A 20,906-nucleotide genomic window follows, 5' to 3' on the forward strand; every position below is an offset into this window, starting at 1 on the left:
CTCTACCACTTACCAGCTCATCTAGAGTCACTTGGCCACACACATATCCTGTGACTTCTCCAGAGTCACAAAGACTATTAGAAGACAGACCTGAATCCAGGTCTTCCTGGCTCCAAAGCCAGCTCTCTATATTCACTTTACTAGATTGGCATTCCAGATAAATTTATAAAAATGGCTCAAAATGAAGTTTTTGGGGGAAGGGGGAAGAGGCTGAGGTGTTTTGGTAAATGCCAGTTCTGCAAAATATGAGTGAGAGGAATGTCTTACCCATCACTGTTGGTGCAAGGATTAAATAAGCTTCTTCTACTGCAATTCGACTTTCCAACCAATTTCATTTTACAGACATTTTTAGAGCAGGGGTTTTAACCTAGGTTACTTAAGCTTGTTTTCTTAAATATAAATAGATAATGATATTTCACTATTATTGGTTTCCTTTGTATTGCTACATATTTTATTTTATACATGTAAAAAACATTATCCTGAGGAATCCAAAAGTTCCACCAGACCACCAAAAGGTGTCTGTTATTACATCCAAAAGCCTCTAGTCTAAAGCATCCTCTGAATTGGAAAAACACTTCAACTGCAGTGAAAATTAGGGCTGGGATATAACATTATCAAGAGCTTATTAGTCCAAGAGATTGCAGGGAAGGGAAGGACCACCTCTCCTCATTCCTATGGGAATGAGATTCGGTGTGAAAGAGAAAATGAGTGAGAACGAAGACGTTTTGCAAGCACCCTCCTTCCCTGAAGACTCCAGGAACTAACTACCTATCAGCTTTTCCAGCCTAGATGCCACAGCCGTGCTTCTTGATGTTTTACCAGACAGGCTCACAAGACCACGGAAAAGACCTCTGAGCTCATCTGTAGTTCAACCTCTTCATTTTCCATATAGAGAAGGCGAGGCCCTGCTTAAGGCCACAAAGACAGGATTTTAACTCGGGTCCCTAGACCCCAATACACTGCAGGTGCCACCGGACCCCGCAGTGCCTCTCCAACCCCATCGCCGCTCCTGGCAGTGCCCAGCTGCTTCCTTCCGCGTCCCGTGCCACCGGCGAGGTCCCTGGGCACCCCAGCGCTTACCCTTCTCCTTGGTGACCATGGAGATGAGAGGCACCCGTGGCCGGTCGCTGAAGACCTCGGCTTGCTGCACCAGTGCCTCGCGCACGCTGGGGAAGTCGCAGAGGACCACCACCAGATACGGCCCCAGGTAGATGCTGAAGATGGGGCCATAGAGCCGAGCCATTTGAGCCAGGATTACCTGCGGGCTGGACAATCGGGACTCCCCAGTCCTGGGGGAGCAGCGCAGCAGCGAGAGCAGCGACGAGCTCCACCGCTTGAGCGCCGCAGGCAGCAGCACGAAACCCAGGTTCCCCACCAGCGGCCAGGGCCGGGGTCCGGGGGGCAACCCCTTCTGGCGCCAGAGCAGGAGCCCCCAAGTGAGCAGCAGCAAAGGCAGCAACAGCAACAACAGCGTGCAGCTGAGGTCCAGGAGCTGACGCGGAGAGCCCTTGGGGCCGGGGGTTTGGGCCCCAGCAGCTGCGGACATGCCTGCGGGCTCTAATCCCAATCAAATCTAATATTTATAACCTAGGTCACTGGCTGCGGTCCTCCACCTCGTCCTCCTCTGCTGGTCATTTCTAGGAGCAGAGAGAAGGAAAAGGAAGGAGGAGGGGAGGAGAGCCAGCTTTCGACCGAGCCTTCTGATTGGCTGCTGAGGCCCTCCTTCTTCCCTAGTCTTATCGTGACGCTACAGTTGCACATCATGACGCTACTAGAATGGGGTGGAGGAAGATCCATTCGTTGCACCCACAGCCAATGCTCTTTCGAGCTTAGTTGCCGTCCCTGTTCTGTTCTGCTCTCGATGTCCAGGTCTCAACTCTAACTCACACAAACTTCACCCTTCTACTGCTCTCTCCGGATTCCCGCTATCCTTCATGGCCCTGGGCTCTAGGTCTGCTGGCCGCCGCAGAGGCTTAGTTCTGACTCAGGTTCAGTTAACTGTGAAGTAGCAGGCAGCAAATTCGTATCGCAGCCTAGAAAACCCTGATCCCCTGAAGGAATGGGAGAGTGAGCAAAGAACGCCGCTAATGCCTTAGTTATACTGATGGGCCTTTACATGCGGCTAGAAGATTTAAAAAAAAAAAAAGTATTTGGGGAGAGGGATTGAGAGTCATAGACAGAAGCTGAAGATATTAATGGTCAACTCTTTCAAGCCCTTCATTTTATATAGATGAAGAAACTGAAGCCCAGGGAGGTGGTGCCCAGAATCACAGTGATGTGACTGAAATAAGATTTAAATCCAGGTTTTCCTTTGCACCGGGCTATCTTCCTCGGATCAAAAAGTAAGAAATGACAGGGCTGGTAGGATTTAATCCAAATGTCCCGAATTCAAACTCCATTGGCCCTATAAATTAGATTTTTGGGAGGAAATAAATTATCAAGGTGAGCTGTGGGGCGAAGGATTGACAAAATGACTGATCACAGTATTGGAAGATAGCTTGGTGGTTGTTTGTCCTTTGTTCTTGAAGAGGCCCAGGACATCAGGGAAGTGATGCCAGGACATGAAAGTGAATTGGATTTAAGTAAAGGAGGACTGTGCAAAGTTACCAGCCTCAGTTTCTCCTCTGGAGCCTTCTGGTCCAATGACAAGATATAGATCAGGACTACTGGGGGTGATCCTGGATGCCATGGGAGACCTTGGCTTTCTTAAGCTAAGGTTTTTAACAGATTTTAGTTTGAATGCCCAATCAGTGATTAAGGCTAGGTAAGACATGAGGCAGAGAATGGCCTCCATTACCTACTTTTTTTTTTAAGTTAATGTAGAAGGGTAAGGCCCTCAAAATTTCTGGACAAAATAGAAACAACTGCTATTTATATTCACTCTGAGGAAATGGGGCCCAAATTCTGACCAAGTGTTGGGTTTGTTGTTGGCTGTTGGAATACACGGGAGCCACCTGACAGTGGCTATGATCCACAGCTGTGGAGGCTCTCAGAGAATTGACCTATCTCTTAACAGTTGGCTGATGAACCAGAGTGAGTTGGGTTTAAGGTATTGGTCCTTAAGAAAGAATTCTAGCACATAAATCTCAAGATTTCTAGGGAGGTTTCAGCAATCAAAATTTATATTCTTTTATCCTATGTGCTTGTGTGGGCTGAAGTAAGGGAAGGAAAAGAAGAGAGGGAGGGAGGAAAGAAGAAAGGAAAGAGAAAAATGGTCAAAGGATATGAACAGACAATTCTCAGATGAAGAAATTGAAACTATTTCTAGTCATATGAAAAGATGCTCCAAGTCATTATTAATCAGAGAAATGCAAATTAAGACAATTCTAAGATACCACTACACACCTGTCAGATTGGCTAAGATGACAGGAAAAATAATGATGATTGTGGAGGGGATGTGGGAAAACTGGGACATTGATGCATTGTTGGTGGAGTTGTGAACGAATCCAACCATTTTGGAGAGTAGTTTGGATCTATGCTCAAAAAGTTATCAAGCTGTGCATACCCTTTGATCCAGCAGTGTTACTACTGGGATTATATCCCAAAGAGATTATAAAGAAGGGAAAGGGACCTGTATGTGCACGAATGTTTGTGGCAGCCCTTTTTGTAGTGGCTAGAAACTGGAAACTGAATGGATGTCCATCAGTTGGAGAATGGCTGAATAAATTGTGGTATATGAAAATTATGGAATATTACTGTTCTGTAAGAAATGACCAACAGGATGATTTCAGAAAGGCCTGGAGAGACTTACACGAACTGATGCTGAGTGAAATGAGCAGGACCAGGAGATCATTATATACTTCAACAACAATACTAGATGATGACCAGTCCTGATGGATCAGGCCATCCTCAGCAACGAGATCAACCAAATCATTTCTAATGGAGCAGTAATGAACTGAACTAGCTATGCCCAGAAAAATAACTCTGGGAGATGACTAAAAACCATTACATTAAATTCCCACATGCACACATGCATTTTTGATTTCCTTCACAAGCAAATTGTACAATAATTCAGAGCCTGATTCTTTTTGTACAGCAAAATAATGTTTTGGTCATGTATACTTATTGTGTATCTAAGTTATATTTTAATATATTTAACATCTACTGGTCATCCTGCCATCTAGGGGGGGGGGTAAGAGGTGAAAAATTGGAACAAGAGGTTTGGCAATTGTTAATGCTGTAAAGTTACCCATGTATATATCCTGTAAATAAAAGGCTATTAAATAAAAAAAATAAATAAATAAAAAAAAGAAAGGAAAGAAAAGAGAGGGAGGGGATAAAGGAAGGAGGGAACAAAAGAAGGAAGGAAGGAAAGAAGGGAGGGAGGAAAGAGTTGTTTTGTCCAACTGGAAGAAACCTTAAAGACATGAATAGAATGTCACAGGTGATCATCCAGCCTCTCCTTTGGAAACTTCCAGTGAAAAGGAACTTACCATTTCTTGAGGCACCACATTCTACCTCTGGACAATTTTTTGCATCAAGCTGAAATATACTTTTCTGCAATTTCTAGTCATTGTTCATAGTTGTGCTCTCTTGAGACAAACAGAACAAAGGCATAATCCCTCTTTCACCACATGACCTTCAAATACTTTAAAACAAGTATCATGTATTACTTCCCTCCCCCCAACCCCCACCCCAGTTTTATCTTCTCTAGTCTTTGAATTAATCCTTCAGTGACATAGGCAAGTTGGAAGAAAGTCATCTGAGTGTTTGTCTAGCCCAATCCAAACCTAACAGATTCCCCACCACAACAGACTCAACAAATGATTAAGACCACCAAGGAGGGGGAACCTGCCTTCCAAGGCAGGCCATTCTACTTTCTTCTATGCTGAATCATTTTAGTCATAAATGGCCTTTTTGCAATTTTCTTGGCAAAAATACCGGAGTGGTTTGCTATTACTTTCTCCCACTCATTTTGTAGATGAGGAAACTGAAGTAAACAGGTTTAAGTGACTTGCCTTGTCACACAGATAGGAAGTATCTGAAGCCAGATATCTTCTTCTTTCCTTTCCAAGTCCAGTGCTCACTCTACTGTGCCACCTAGCTGTACCACTTTTGGACATCTCCAAATGTCAAACTGTTCCTAACATCTAGCTTAAATTTGCCTCTTTGCACCTGCCACCTTAGTGTTTCTAGGTCCATCTTCTGTTGAGGAGAAAGACACCCCAACAAGAGTATATAGTCTCTTGGTCAGGGTCATGAATTTGGCCAAAGAATTCACACAAACTAATTCCACTATTCTGGAGAGCAATTTGGAACTATGCCCAAAGAGCTATCAAACTGTGCATATCTTTTGATCCAGCAGTGTTTCTACTGGGTTTATATCCCAAAGAGATCATAAAGGACATAAAGGGAGCCACATGTGCAAAAATGTTTGGGGCAGCCCTTTTTGTAGTGGCAAGAATGGATGCCCATCAGTTGAAGAATGGCTAAATAAATTATGGTATATGAATGTTATGAAATATTATTATTCTATAAGAAATGATCAGCAGGATGATTTCTGAAAGACTGGGGACACATGCACCGATGCCAAGTGAAGTGACTAGAACCAAGAGAACATTGTATGCAACAACGAGATTATTATACAATGGTCAATTCTGATGGACATGACTCTTTTCAATAATGAGATGATTCAAGCCAATTCCAACAATCTTGTGATTAAGAGAGTCATCTACATATGCAGAGAGAACTGTAGGAACTGAGTGTGAATCAAAATATAGCCTTTTCACTCTTTTTGTTATTGTTTGCTTGCATTTTATTTTCTTTCTCCCTTTTTTCCTTTTTGATTTGATTTTTCTTGCTCATAATTGTGAAAATATGTATACATATATTGGTTTAACATTTATTTTAACATATTTAACATATATTGGATAACTTGTCAGCTAGGGAAGAGACAGAGAAGAAGGGAAATTTGGAACACAAAGTTTTGCAAGGATCAATGTTGAAAATTTATTTATGCATATGTTTTGAAAATTTTAAAAAAAATTGTATACTCAGTCTCCAAGTTAAGGGACAAAGATTTATTATGCTACTTCACAGTGGACTAAAGTTCCAAAGGTGTTTAGCAAAGAGGCAAAATCAGGGAGATAATTTTGTAGGAAAGAGAAACAAAGATCAGGTTGACATGCTAATATTGTGGAGTGGTTGGAGTGGGGTTCCTATCATTGAGTTCTATAATTTACTGACAGAATCAATATTGAATTATTGCCATTGGCCAGCATTGTTTGTGGTACTCCCAAGGTCAGCTGGCCTTAAGGTTTCTCAGGCCTGGCCACTTCCTCACACCTCTTCACTTCTATATGACAAATTTTCAAATATACAAGAACTTTTATCATATCTTCTCTGAGTTCTTTTTTCTCTAGGCTAAATACCAAATTCTTTCAATTAATTCTCAGGTAAATGAACTGGAGGTTTTGACCAACCTTCCTTCAAATATTCTCTGGCTTAATAATGTTCTTTTTTTTTTCAGAGGCAATTGGGGTTAAGTGACTTGCCTAGGGTCACACAGCTAGTTAATGATCTTTTTAAAATTGTGATGCACAGAATGGAATATTATATTCTATATCAGGTCTGACTAGGACAACATCACCATCTTATTCCTAGAAATTTTTCATTTCAATGAATTCTAAGACTGAATTAGTTTTTTTGGCTGCCACATCAGACTACTGACTCATATTGAGCTTTCACTTCATTAAAATCCCCAAATCTTTTTGACTTATCCTCTCCATCAAAGAAATTAGACAATATTTTTAGGAAACTGAGTGTTTGATCATAAACAGTCATGACATTACAACAAAACTAGTCAATTAATAAACTTTACAATTCCTGAGTGGACCACTATGCCTGCTTCCACCATTCTGCCTCTCATGCTGTTAGTTTTATGTATTTAGTCATCTCATCATTCTTGTCACTCTTCTCCAGACACAGAGTTTTTTGTTAAATACTCAAGTCCTTAATTGTGGCAGAGAGGATTGCACATAACATTCTAGATGTGGAAAAACCAATGTGGAACTTAGAGCCTTAAATATGGAATTTAATAATAATCAGATTCCTAGCAGCTAACTACAATAAAGCCATATTAGATATTTAACTCATATTATTCAAGTTACTTTAACAAAAAGAACATTTATGAAAGAATAGAAAGACTCCAAGTCATCTTCTGATAAACTTTAAATTTTCCTCATGTCAAGTCACTCTGTTCATTTAGACATATGTACCTAACTAGACCTTTCCAGGTACTGTCTTACTTAGAACGTTTTTTGCACATAGTAAGTACTTAATGCTTTAAATTTTATGATCTTATTACAAAAACCTAATTTAAAAAATAAGAGTTATTCCTCAATAAATGGCAAAAGGATATGATATGCAGTTTTCAGAACAAGAAATCAAAACTAATATCTGTTTGTAGTATGTCCTGTGGCACAATAAGTTTCCATATTTAGATGAGATTGTCCCTAAATCTTAAGATTTGTTTTTTCTAGACTTCGGTCAGTTTACCTTCAAATGATCAGCACTGGACACTTTATCAACCAGTTTCAGGGAACTGACTCAGAACTCACTAGATGCTATTTTGACTGGCTCTTGGCCCTCAAGCTCATTGTGCCTCCAAATTGAGACCCTGTAAGATGGCTCAACTCTACACTCATTCCCAGAAAGTGGTAGCTTTAAAAGAAAAAGAGATCATTACCCCATGCCTTGAAGGACTTTGGGCCCCATTTGTTTGGGGGGAACTGGAACTGATGCAGAATGGACCCCAAATTAGCCAGTGTCTGAATGGGTCCCCAGTAAAAAAAGCAAAGAGCTTTTTGATTTTGTGATGGGAGGCTTATACCGTATTAGTGCTCTTCTCCTCTCAAAATAGCATTTGGGACTAAAGATGGAGTACATCTGATTAAGATTTGGATAAACATCACTGAAGAATTGTACAAAAAATTCGATTTGATTCCTTGATGACTAATTATAGATAACTAAGTAATTATAACAAGTATTTGTGCCCTAATGGAGAAAGAAAATTTTATGGGTCACCTTATCCAATTTGTAATGATCTTTGGTTTACTACAACTTATAAGGAGTTGGAATTTAGTTATTAGAAACCAGAATCAATATCAAAATTGAGTATGTTTAAAGATGTTCAAGTACAGTTGTCAAGAGTTAAAGTACAACCCTACAATCCTGACTATCCAGAATGCAGATTAAAGAGTAAGTCAAACATATGATTCGGGAATAAATGTACCAGGTAAAGATCTCTCAGGAAGATTTTGGAATCCTGGTTTTAAAATCATAGATGAAAATCAAGGATGGCAAACAAGAGAGAGAAAAATAGGATATGGAGACACGTATGTTTGGGGAAAATGGGTAAAGTACTCTGTAAAGAATCTGAACAAAAGCAATTGCTATCTGAACAAAAAGCAAATCCTATGCCACTGGTCAGTCCCATTGTCTAGATAACATGGTTCCTCTTGGGCATAGAAAAACATGAAGGGTGAATTCAAGTGCATCATCCTCCTGTTCCAAAATAATACACCTGGGAAGAATTTCGATGCTTCATCCTACCTATTCCCTTCTGTGAAAAAGGGAAACATCAAACCTTATCCCAACTCTGGAAATCGCTCAGTTTGCCTCTCATGGCAAGGTAAAGGATTCCAAAGCCTAGGGACTATATCAGCCTGTATAAGTCTGTAATATAACTGAGGTTAGCTTTGGCAATTTCTCAGGGATAAGCATAAACCAAGAAAATCTTTATTGGTATTGTGGAGGCAGCATTCTGACTTACTTTGACTGCAACTGGGGCAGGCACTTATGCACTGATCCAGTTGGCTATTCCTTTTAGTCTGACAATCGAAGAAGAAAGTAACATTGAATTTGGAAAAGGTAAACTGAGGGGAATACCTGATGAATTCAAGACTACAGATCAAGTCGCCTCTGGATTTGAAACTTTTCTATTAAAAAAAATGTAAATTGGATAAATTACACCAAAGAGGCAGTGGAGGTAACAGCAGAACAGTTAGAATGGCATGAGAAAATAGAATGGTTTTGTACAGGTTGTTAATAGAAAAAGGAAGGTTATATGTCACTATTGTGGGTGTTTTTGTTCTTTAAAATAATATAATAATGGTTGTCTCTGGGGGAGAGGGTTTCTCCGGGAGGTTTTCTGGAGGCAGCCTTAGTTTCAGTTAATTACTCCAAATACATCCAGGTGCTAAAAAGTTCAGATCTTTTATTGTCTCCAGTAAAGTCCAGTTAGTTTTTCTTAGAGGCCTATCTCTCTGCTTAGTTCCAAGAGCTCTTGCAGCTTGTCCCTTGCTTCTACCTCTGCTCTCTCTCTTTGGTTCTAAGAGTTCTTGCAGCTTTGTCCTTTGCCTCTGCTTTCTTCAGCCTCCAGATGGAATGAATCTACCTTGCCTCCGAGAGAGGGCTTCTGGCTCTCAATCTCCCAGAGTACTGAATCTCCGATCCCTGGGAATGTTCCCAAGTAAAAACTCTCGAGTGGCTCACCGAAGCTGTATTTATGCTGCTTCTCCGAGAGTGGGCTTGTGGGATATCTCCCAGCGTGTTCTCTGGCCCTAAGAATTTCAAGGGAAGTGTGAATTCAGATATCTCATACTAAAACCTGAAATCTCTCAAACTCCAATGAGTACTTAAATACTTAAGAGCTCTCTAAAGGTGTGAACACAAGCATTATTGTCTATCAGTTGTACTTAGTACCTTGTTTCAAGTTCTGGCCTATAACATTCCTCGTAGGATCAGATTAATCATACTGAGCCATGCTAAATTAGACAATTATTATCTCTATCAACTCTAATGACTTAATACTTTGTAAAGATTCCAACAGAAGCAGTTGTACCTTAATTTCTAGTAATACTGCTCCAGATGGGACTATTACCAAAACCCTATAAAATCCAATATTCCTGTCAGAATTAGCAGAGAATTCAGGGATTAACTATCCATTGACTAAATGGTCAGAGTCATGGTTTGGAAAATGGGAAGGAATGCCATTCTCTATCTTGTCCTTCTTAAAGTAGTTGCTGAGATGTTAATGGCTGCAGTAACACAATAGCCTGTGTAAGAACACTTGTGCAGAGGATAATAAATTTACCTAGGAAGGAAAAAACAATGAAGATTTATATGAAGAGAAAAATTAAAAAAAAAAAAAAAGCATTAGCCGAATTTGAGGGGCTAGAAAAGGACATGGAAACTAAATCATTAATAATTTAAAAGGGGGGGGGGGTATGTGAGAATTGGATGAAGGTTTAATTTCCACAGAGTTATGAAACAAATCAGAAAAATGAAATTGAAACCCAAGAAATAGAGATTAGGCGATTTGGAACAAGGAAACAAAAACTAATGGAAAGAAAATGTAACCAGAGGTGGGGATTTAGAATAAGAAACATGTAAAATGTAATTAGAGACAGAGACTCACAAGTGGAAGAGAAGATATAATTAAGGACTTAACACTCACATGGTAGGGAGGGGAAGATGTTATGATGTAATTAGAGGTGAAGACTCACATGAGGGGATAAGACTGTGGAAAAGACCTTTGTAGTATCCAGTCAATTGAGAATCAGGGGAAGGACTGCTCTAAGTCCTGATAAGGTAAACACCAAAGGAAAATGCAAAGGAAAAAAGGAATTATCAGGGATGGAGAGTCATGCTCAAATAGAGGGATCAGGCTCTCCAATAAACTGTAACCTTTCTACCAGGTAGGCTGTAATCCCAGCCAATGGGAGAAACTAGGGAGAGAGTTGTGTTTCTGGATAGGAAGTGAAAGACTGTGCTTTTGCCAGGCATGCCTATTCTATAGGACACCTGCTGCTGCAATTGTGTAACAAAAAGGACTTTTAACTTCATCCCTCCCAAGTCCAATGAAGTTATTTCTCACAATATGTAATTTGATTAGAAAATTGAAAATTAGGTGCATCTTGGTGCTATAGTGGATAGAGCACCAGCATTATATTCAGGAAGATCTGAGTTCAAATATGACCTCAGACATTTGACAATTACTAGCTGTGTGATTCTGGTCAAGTCACTTAACCCTGATTACCTTGCCAAAAACAAACAAACAAAAAAACAAAAAAACCTTTTGCATATTGCAACGACTCTGAGGTATCACCTTCCATCTATCAAATTGGCTAACAATAAAAGAGAAGTAAAATGAGAAATTCTGAAGAAGACATTTGGGGGAAAGTACATTAATGAATTGTTGATGGAGTTGTGAACTGGAGAATAATTTGGAACTATATCCAAAGAGATATAAAACGATGCATCCCCTTTGATTCAACAACATCACTACTTGGTCTATATCCAAAATAGATTTAAAAAAAAAAGGGAACCTATATGTACAAACATTTATAGCAGCTCCTTTGGTGGTAGAAAAAAAATTAGAAATTAAGAGGATAATCATCAATTGAGGAATAGTTAAATAAGTTGTGGTATATGATTGTAATGGAATATTATTGTGCTATAAAAGATGATGCAGGATGGTTTCAGAAAAACTTAACAGGAGTTGATACAAAATAAAGTGAGTAGAACCAGAAGAACACTGTACACAGTAACAGCAGTATTATAAAGATGAATTACTCTTTGTAGATGATATGATGGTATACTTAGTGAACCCTAGAGAATCAAATAAAAACCTACTAGAAACAATTCACAACTTTAGCAAAGTTGCAGGACACAAAATAAATCCACATAAATCATCAGCATTTTCATATATTGCTAACAATGTCCAAAAGCAAAAGATACAAAGAAAAATTCCATTTAAAATAACTGTCAATAATATAAAATATTTGGGAGTCTGCCTGCCAAGGTGACTATTTTGCAATTTTGCCAAGGCAAAGTCAGGAACTATATGAACACAACTACAAAACATTTTCTACACAAATAAAGTTAGATCTAATCAACTGGAAAATATCAAGTGCTCATGGGTAGGCCAAGCGAATATGATAAAAATGACAATGCTATCTAAATTAACTACTGATTCAGTGCCATGCCAATCAAACTCCCAAGAAATTGTTTTATAGATCTAGAAAAAATAACAAAGTTCATCTGGAAGAACAAAAGGTTAAGAATTTCAAGGGAATTAATGAAAAAATGCAAATGAAAGTGGCCTAGCTGTGCCAGACCTAAAACTCTATTACAAAGCAGAAATCATCAAAACAATTTGGTACTGACAGAAGAAATAGAGTCATAGATTAGTGGCATAGTTTAGGTTCACAAGACAAAACAGTCAACGACTATAGCAATCCAGTGTTTGACAAACCCAAAGACCCCAGCTTTTGGGATTAAAAGCTCACTATTTGACAAAAACTGGAAACTAGTTTAGGGAAAATTGGAAATAGTTTGGCAGAGGATAGGCACTGACCCATACCTAACACTGTATATCAAGATAAGGCTGAAATGGGTTCATGATTTAGACATAGAGAGTGATAATATAAGCAAATTAGAAGAACAAAGAATAGTTTACCTCTCAGATCTGTGGAGAAGGAAGGAAATTGTGACCAAAGAACTGGAGTTCATTATTGAACACAAAATAGATCATTTTGATTATATTAAATTAAAAAGGTTTTGTACAAACAAAACTAATATAGACAAAATTAGAAGGGAAGCAATAAACTGGGAAAACATTTTTATATTCAAAAGTTCTGATAAAGGCCTCATTTCTAAAATATATAGAGAACTGACTCAAATTTATAAGAATTCAAGTCATTCTCTAATTAATAAATGGTCAAAGGATATGAACAGACAATTTTCAGATAAAGTCATATGAAAAGTTGCTGTAAATCACTACTGATCAGAGAAATGCAAATTAAGACAACTCTGAGATACCACTACATACCTCTCACATTGGCTAAAATGAAAGGAAAAGATGATGATTAATGTTGGAGAGGATGTGCGAAAGCTGGGACACTGATACATTTTGGTAAAATTGTGAACTGATTCAACCATTAAACAATGTAAAGGAATTTGGAACTCTGCCCAAAGGGCTATCAAAATATGCATACCCTTTGATCCCACAGTGATTCTACTCCAAATGTCCAAAAATGTTTGTGGCAGCCCTTTTTGTAGTGGCAAGAAACTAGAAACTGAGTGGATACCCATTAATTGGAGAATGGCTGAATAAATTGTGGTATATGAATGTTATGGAATATTATTGTTCTATAAGAAATGATCAGCAGGATGATTTCAGAGAGTCCTAGGAAGACTTACACGAACTGATGCTAAGTGAGTAGAACCAGGAGATCATTGTACATACTAACAATAAGATTATAGAATGATCAATTCTGATGGACGTGGCTCTTTTAAAAAATGAGATGATTCAAGCCAGTTCCAATAATCTTGTGATAAAGAGAGCCATCTACACCCAGAGAAAGGACTGTGGGAATTGAGTGTGAATCACAAAATAGCATTTTCACTCTTTTTGGTATTGTTTGCTTGCATTTTATTTTTTCTCATTTTTTCCCTTTTTGATTTTTCTTGTGCAGCAAGATAGTTATATAACTATGTATGCATATATTGGATTTAACATATATTTTTATCATGTTTAACATATATTGGATTATTTGCCATCTAGGGGACAGGGTGGGAGGAAGGGAGGAAAAATTGGAACACGAGGTTTTGTAAGGGTAAATACTGAAAATTTATTCATGCATATGTTTTGAAAATAAAAAGCTTTTAGAAAAAAATTTTAAATATATTATAATGATGACTGGCTATAAAAGACTTAGCTACTCTGACCAATAAAAAAATCCAAGACAATTACATAGGACCTATAAAAAATATTACCCACTTCCAGAAAAAGAACTAATAATCTCTGAATGAAGATTGAAGCATCCTTTTTTTACTTTATGTTTCTTACTTTTTACTGGGTTTTTTTTTTAGCAATGTGGTTAATATGGAAATGTTTTGCCTAATTTTACACATACAATTGATATCCTATTGCTTGTGCTCTCAATGGGGGAAGAGGGGCTGAAAAGGAAAGAATTTAGAATTAAAAATTTTTTGAATAAATGTTTAAAAATTTTTTTCTTCAGGTCTTTATTATCTACTCCTGGATTGTTATAATGGCTTTCTAACTAGACTATCTGCTTCTTCAAATGATACAGTAATAATGGAATAATAATTCTAACATATGACTCTGATTTTATTTTATTTTTTAAATAATATTTTATTTTCCAAATACATTTAAAGGTAGATTTCAACATTCATTTTTCGTAGGACTTTGTGTTCCAAATTTTTCTCCTTCCCTCCTACACCTTTTACTTCCCCAATACAGCAAGTAATATATAGGTTAAATACGTGCAATTCTTTTAAACATATTTCCATATTTGTCATGTGCAAGAAAAATGAGACCAAAAGTAGAAAACCCATGAGAAAGAAAAAAACAATTGTCTCCATAGTTTTCTCTCTGGATGTAGATGGCATTTTCCATCCCAAGTGTATTGGAATTATATGACTCTGATTTAAAGACCTTACTTAGTTTTACATTATCTACAAATGAAGTATAAACTCATAAGACTGGCATTCAAGACCCTTCACAATCTGGCTCTAACCTTCTCAGTCTTCATAGTCCTTCCCTCCCCAAGCCCTGGATTCCAGTCAAATTGAAATACTTCCATCTTGTTCCCATCCTATTTTCCTTCCCCATGCCTTTCCTTACTATTCTTACCACATTCTCCACTCCCACAGAAAAAATTTTCTCTCTTCTCTGAAGAAAGTTCCTTCTCTTTCAGGCAGGCTCAAGTCTAGGACTATTTCTTTTCCATGAAGCTTGCTTACCCCTCTTAACCCTGGGTCAATATCCCCTCCTCAAATTTCTCATAGCCTGCCCTAGACTACTCTTTTGTACTTATCATACTTTTTCTTTTATCCCAATTATTTGTATATATGTTGTTTCCCTCACTCCATTAGTCTAGAAACTCCTATCTAATGTCCATTTTTGTAGCCCTAATATCTTGTGAGGTGGTTCAGAGTGGATAAAGTGCTGGACTTGGAGTCAGAACAACTTGAGTTAGAATTCTGCCTTCAGACACGCTCCTAGCTGTGTAGTCCTGACCAAGTCAATTAACCTCTGTCAGACTCAGATTTTTCATCTGTAAAATGAAGGGGTTGGACCCAATGGCCTCTAAAATTCCTTCAAGCTAAAATCTATGATACTATTGATGCCCTGGCTCTTGTTTATTGAATCGAATTGCATGAAATAAATCAGGAAATGTTAATCTAATGCCAATACTAATAAAATGTAAAGTGTTTAATGCTCTGAATTTCAGCAAAGATGTTTTGTTTTGTTTTTTCTTTTTCACTGAATCAGAAAGATATTTTAAAGCTAACTTTTCAACCAAAATAGCTTTTTGTTAGGCATGGCTATTAGCCAAAAAAGGATTGAAACTGTAGCTCTAGAATGTCTAAGTGCCTATTATATTATTGGAAGTAGTGTTGAATTCCTTCCATCTGGAAAACTAGAATTGTCCAGCTGATTTTTAAATCCCCAAGAGGTAAACACTCTACACTGTATGAAGTCAGTGAACACGAATAGAGGACTTATAATTTAAAGAGACTTTAAAATTCTGATTTAAAAGGAATGTAAATGCTATTTATACTATTTCTGTATATACTGCCATTGGTCAGTCAAAAAAATATCAGTGCATTCTCTTCCTCCAAAATCCCCATTTTTTGTTTCTTCTGGAAAGCCCATCTAGCATATTCCATTTTGGGCTATTGAGAACAATTATGCCAGGCAGTTCTTTAAAGTTTTTTTTTTAAACAAAACCTTTTTTTTTTTTCCAATTACACACAAAAACAATTTTTAACAAAAAAATTGGATTCCAAATTCTTTCCCTCCCTTCCCTCCTGCCTCATTAAAAAGGCAGTTTTATACAAATTATACGTGTGCAGTTATGCAAAATATATTTTAATATGTCATATAAATGACAAAAACCCTCATGGCCAAAAACAAAGCAAAACAAAACAAAATTCAAAAGTAAAAAAATCCAACATCAAAAGCCAAGAAAAATAAAGAAAAAAGTATGGGTCAATCTGTATTCAGACTCCATCAGTTCTTTCTCTGGAGGTGAATAGCATTTTTCATCACAGGTCCTTCAGTTATGTCATAGATCATTAAAACTGAGCAATTCTTAATTTATGCCTTATTGACTCCTCACCCTTTGTGTGCATCCTGGAAGTTATGTTATAATGGAAAGAGAAATAGAGCTGAGTCATAAGAGAAAAATTAGATTTTCTGTATTCTCCCCTTATCACACAACTCTGGACTAGTCTTAATCATTTTGTGGTTCACTTCTGCCTGTGTAAAATTAAGCTAATATACTCCCTACCTACTTTAACCACATTTAAGCAAGCAAGCATTGTTAAGCACTATATATACATGGAACTATGACAGGTATCCATCACCTTGATCCTAGCTCGGACCACTTGCATTATTAGTCTGTTGGTTGGGCTTCCTGTCTCAAATTTTTCCCTGATCTTGCATTTATCTACCAAATTGAGCTTCCTTAAGTATAAAACTGACCATATCATCCCCATTCAAATGAATTTCAATGGCTCCCTGTCACCTCCAGAATCAAAATTTCTGTTCGACATACAAAGCCTTTTATAACCTGAAGCTTCCCATCTTTCCCGTCTCATTCCCATTTACTCTTCCAGGCAGTGATACTGACCTCCCTGCTGTGCTTCACAAGACATTCCATCCCCTGACTCTGGGCATTTTCATAGGTTATTTCTCATACCTGAAATTCTCTCCCTTTTCATCTCATCTTCTACTTGCTCAGTCTTAAAAATAAGTTCTAGCTAAAAGTCTACCTTCTAGTTGCAGCACTTACCAATTCCTCTTAAATGTTAGTACCTTCCCTCTGTTGATTATCTTCAAGTGATCCTGTTTATATCTTGTGTGTACATAGTTCTTTGTATCATCTCCATTAGAGCTCCTTGAGAGCAAGAACTTTCTTTTTGTCTTTCTTTGTATACTTATTGCTTATAATTGTCCCTGGAACATTGTAGGCACTTAATAAAAGCTTGTTAAGTGATTAGATAACCAGTATTAATATTTGTTTCAAATAAAATCAAAAGATACAAGAAAGTTACTTGCAGGGAAATAGTATGGTTCAGTTATTGGAGAGGCAAAATTGGCTATACTTATAGTGAGGAGTATAAACAAAAAGACTAAGAGACTACCATGCAGAAATATGTTCACAGAATAATGAAGTAAACACATTTAATGAAAAACGGATAATACCCTCTGATAACTTGGTAACTTTAAACCAAATATTTGTACAATATAGGGAAAAGAAGAATGTATCTCAGTATAAAAATATCAAAGCTACCAAAGGCTTGTAGCCTAGCTCAAAATATCTTATGTTGTGAATATTTTATTCAAAAAGAGATTTGGAAGATACTGAGGAAAACACTGAATAACTTTATCAAAACAAAAAAAAAAAATTCCAGGAACAGCCTACTTAATAATCAGATAAAGGAAATTACATTTCCCTGGACTATTAAGTTTAATTGATATCAAACAATTGCCAGAATGAGGCAGCCCAAAGAGCCTAGAAATTGCACTTTGCTTAGTGGTGGGTGAAATACAGATGCCAAGAACAGTATCAGTGTATAAATCCCATATTAGCAGTAGGAACTGTGGGGAAGTAGAGTTTTATTTTACCTGGAAGAAAAAACTGAAGGGTAGTCAGAGGCAGGAGCTGGGTAGAAAAGAGAAGGAAGGAATTTTGGAGCTACTTACAAAAGAATTGTTGGAATGAAAAACAAATGCCAGTGATGGGAGCCAATTGAAAGTCAAGGAGATTGACTATAACTTTTGACTATGGTTATAAAGAACTGTAGCCCTAATCTCACTCATTGATATATTTAAGGAATGGTTCTGCCTGAACAAAACTTGTTTGCCTAAATGTTTCTGGCCTTTTTTTTTTTTTTAATAAAACTTTTAAAAATGAAAATTTGCTTTTTCTCTTTCCTACTTTTTTCTTCCTTTGAACCCCGCTCCCAAAAAATCAAGAAAAATGAAACTCTAGTTATGGTCAAAACTAAATAAATTCACACATTGGACATATCTAAAAAGAAGATATGGCTCAAGCTGCACTCTGATTGTAATGGGTGGCAAGTTTCATTATGTGTTCTTTAGAATTGTGGTTGATCCTTGTGATGGTCAGAGTTCCTAAATTTTCCCAAACTTATTTCTTTCCATTATGATTGCTATATATAAATTGTTCTCCTAGTTTTGTTCATTTCACTCAATATCAATTGATATGTCTTTTTAGATTTCTCTGAAACCACATTTTTAAAAATTTCTTATGGAACAATCATATTCTATAATGTCCAGGCTAGCTGGATCAGTCAGAGTCAGGATCAAAGTTCTTGGTCATTTGAGGGAAAAGTGAAGGAAGCAGGCAAGCTGCCATGTGGCTTGCCAAAGATGTATCCTGGATTCTGGAGTCTGGAGTCTCCAGCCTCTCTCCTCCTCATCCTGCAGCCAAGTGACTCTGACTTCTCCCCCTCAGCGCTCCAATCCTTGCCTATGATTACCTCATCACCAAACATTCAACAAGCACCAATGGTGAGGAGAGCCATCATATCACCATCTCATCTAAATATGTTTATAGAGCCATTATTTCACATTGAATAGGCGACTAACCTTAAGTGTTTGGCTGTCTGATTCAAGCACACCTTTTCATCATTTCAGCCCTCTACAATATTCAATGACACAATTCTATTTCCCAATTGATGGGTACCCTGTTTCCAATTCTTTGTCATTACAAAAAGAGATAATTAAATATGTTTCTACCTATATGGCTTTTTTCTCTTTCTTTGAACTATAGATTCCACATATAGATCTATATATAGAATTATAGATCCTATAGAACTATAGGAGTATGGATTTAATAGTGATATGGATTGTGGTATAGAATTAGCACAGTTTAATAAGAGTTTGAATATAGTAACAAATTGTTTTCCAAAATGACTGGACCAGTTCACAGTTTTATCAACAATGCATTAATGGAACCTATTTTACCATAACCTTTCCAGAATTTGTCATTTTCCTTTTTTTGGTCAATTTTGACAAACTGATGACAAACTGGTGATCCTCAAAACTGTTTTAATTGTATGTCTCTGATGGTTAGTAATATACCATTTTGAAATATATTTGCAGAATTCTTGATGTTTACTGATTTCACAAATATTCAGCTATATTCACAAATATAGCTCCCTCAAATGGAGGATAGAGAAGAAGGATAAGAGTGAGCCCATAAGATCTATTGCCCTGTACTTTAAACACAAAAATGGTAAACTTTTATCAAATTTATGGTGACATAAAAAGTGGAGCTTCAATAGATATCTACTTTCAAAATCTTATGAAAGTACTTTGAGATTTAAAATATGGAGTTTTTAGAAAGCTTGATATGAGATTCAATTAAATCAGATCATCCCAAAGACATTTTAAAAGGTCATTTAAATATGAATCTAGGAGGAGAAAAACAAAAAGAGGAAAAATGGAAAAGATATGCTAACATTTCTAGAATATATATTTATTAATGAAAAGTAGAGTCATCATATTTGGATTCTGGCATCTAAGTTCCTGATGAGCAGTAGAAATGGAACTAAAGAAAACCAAGACAGGAAAAGCATCTGGACCAGACCACACATTCACTGGGAAAATCTCCATAAGTGATATGGTTTGAGGGAATGTTCTCAAGATATCTGAATTAGAAAAAAAAAATCACGATTGGAACTATGAACTTTTCAAAAAGGGTGACTGAGAAGCTATCAATAATTACCATCTGATGGATCTACTTTATTCTGCCTTGAAATATTTAGATGAGAGACTACGTTTCTTCTGCACTTTTAGTCAAGAGTGCAGATCCAACAGTAATAGAAGTTTTGAAATAAAGAGAGGCTTGGATTCCTAGTAATTAGAGAGGTAGCTAGATTAGTGAAAGGTAGAGTACTGGGCCTGGAATCAGAAAGATTTATCCTCCTGTATTCTAATCTGGCATTAAGACACCTATTAGCTTAACCTGTTCTCCTCAGTTTCTTCATCTGCCAAAAGAGCTAGAAAAGGAAATGGTAAACCATTCCATTATCTTTGCCAAGAAAACCTCAAATGGGATCATAAACAGTTGGACATGACTCAAATGACCGAACAAGAGGAAATGTAACTGCCATGGCAGGTAAGGGGTTCACCCTTGATAAGTTTTTAAGCAAAGAAGAGACAACCATGTATTTAGAAGGATCAGAGGACAAAATGATTATACATCCAGAGTTGGAAAAGACCTGGGAAGTCACCTAGATCCCCTCCTCCTTTTACAGATAAGGATACAGATAAGTCATTAAGAGGCTTAATGACTTGTCTAATATCGTCATAGCTAATTTTATATTAGATAGAACCCCCAACATGCCAGATACTGGGCTAAGTACTTTACAATTACCTCATTTCAACTTCCTGGAATTTGGTGCTATTATTAATCCCATTTTGCAGATGAGAGAACAGCTGCTTAGTGATTTGCTTAGGGTCATACAGCTAGTAAATGGACTCAGGTCTTCTTGACTTCAGAGCCAGTGCTCTTTTCACTGTGCTACCTGGCAGTCTTGATACCACATCTATTGACTCTAAATTCAGTATTCTTTATAGTATACAACATTGTCTTCATGTTGTAGGTTCTTATTGTTGTAGGTTCTGGTTGGACTAGATGGCTTCTAAAGTCTCTGTGATTCTGTTATTTCTGGAAAGTTATTTAAAGAAGTCAAAGTTAGATTCAGAGACATTTTTGACAGACAGGTATGGAAAAGATACGGTCAGACAATGGAATATGAATAAAATAGTGAGGTCTAATGGGAATACATGCGGAACGCTAATATGAAAATGAACTGCCAAGATAAACTAATGA

General features: G+C 37.2%; 1 protein-coding gene across 1 annotated transcript in view; it reads right to left on the reverse strand.

Annotated features, from left to right (window-relative positions):
• Positions 1-2,048, reverse strand: part of LOC100934899 (cytochrome P450 2U1) — a 42,311-nt gene extending 40,263 nt beyond the window's left edge. Inside the window, exon 1 of the mRNA XM_023505738.2 lies at positions 1,081-2,048. Within this exon, the coding sequence (XP_023361506.1) occupies positions 1,081-1,546 (466 nt within the window). The 5' untranslated portion in view covers positions 1,547-2,048. The remainder of the gene's footprint in view (positions 1-1,080) is intronic.
• Positions 2,049-20,906: the final 18,858 nt, after the last annotated feature.

The sequence above is a fragment of the Sarcophilus harrisii genome, chromosome 6, assembly GCF_902635505.1.
Source record: "Sarcophilus harrisii chromosome 6, mSarHar1.11, whole genome shotgun sequence".
Taxonomy (NCBI): domain Eukaryota; kingdom Metazoa; phylum Chordata; class Mammalia; order Dasyuromorphia; family Dasyuridae; genus Sarcophilus; species Sarcophilus harrisii.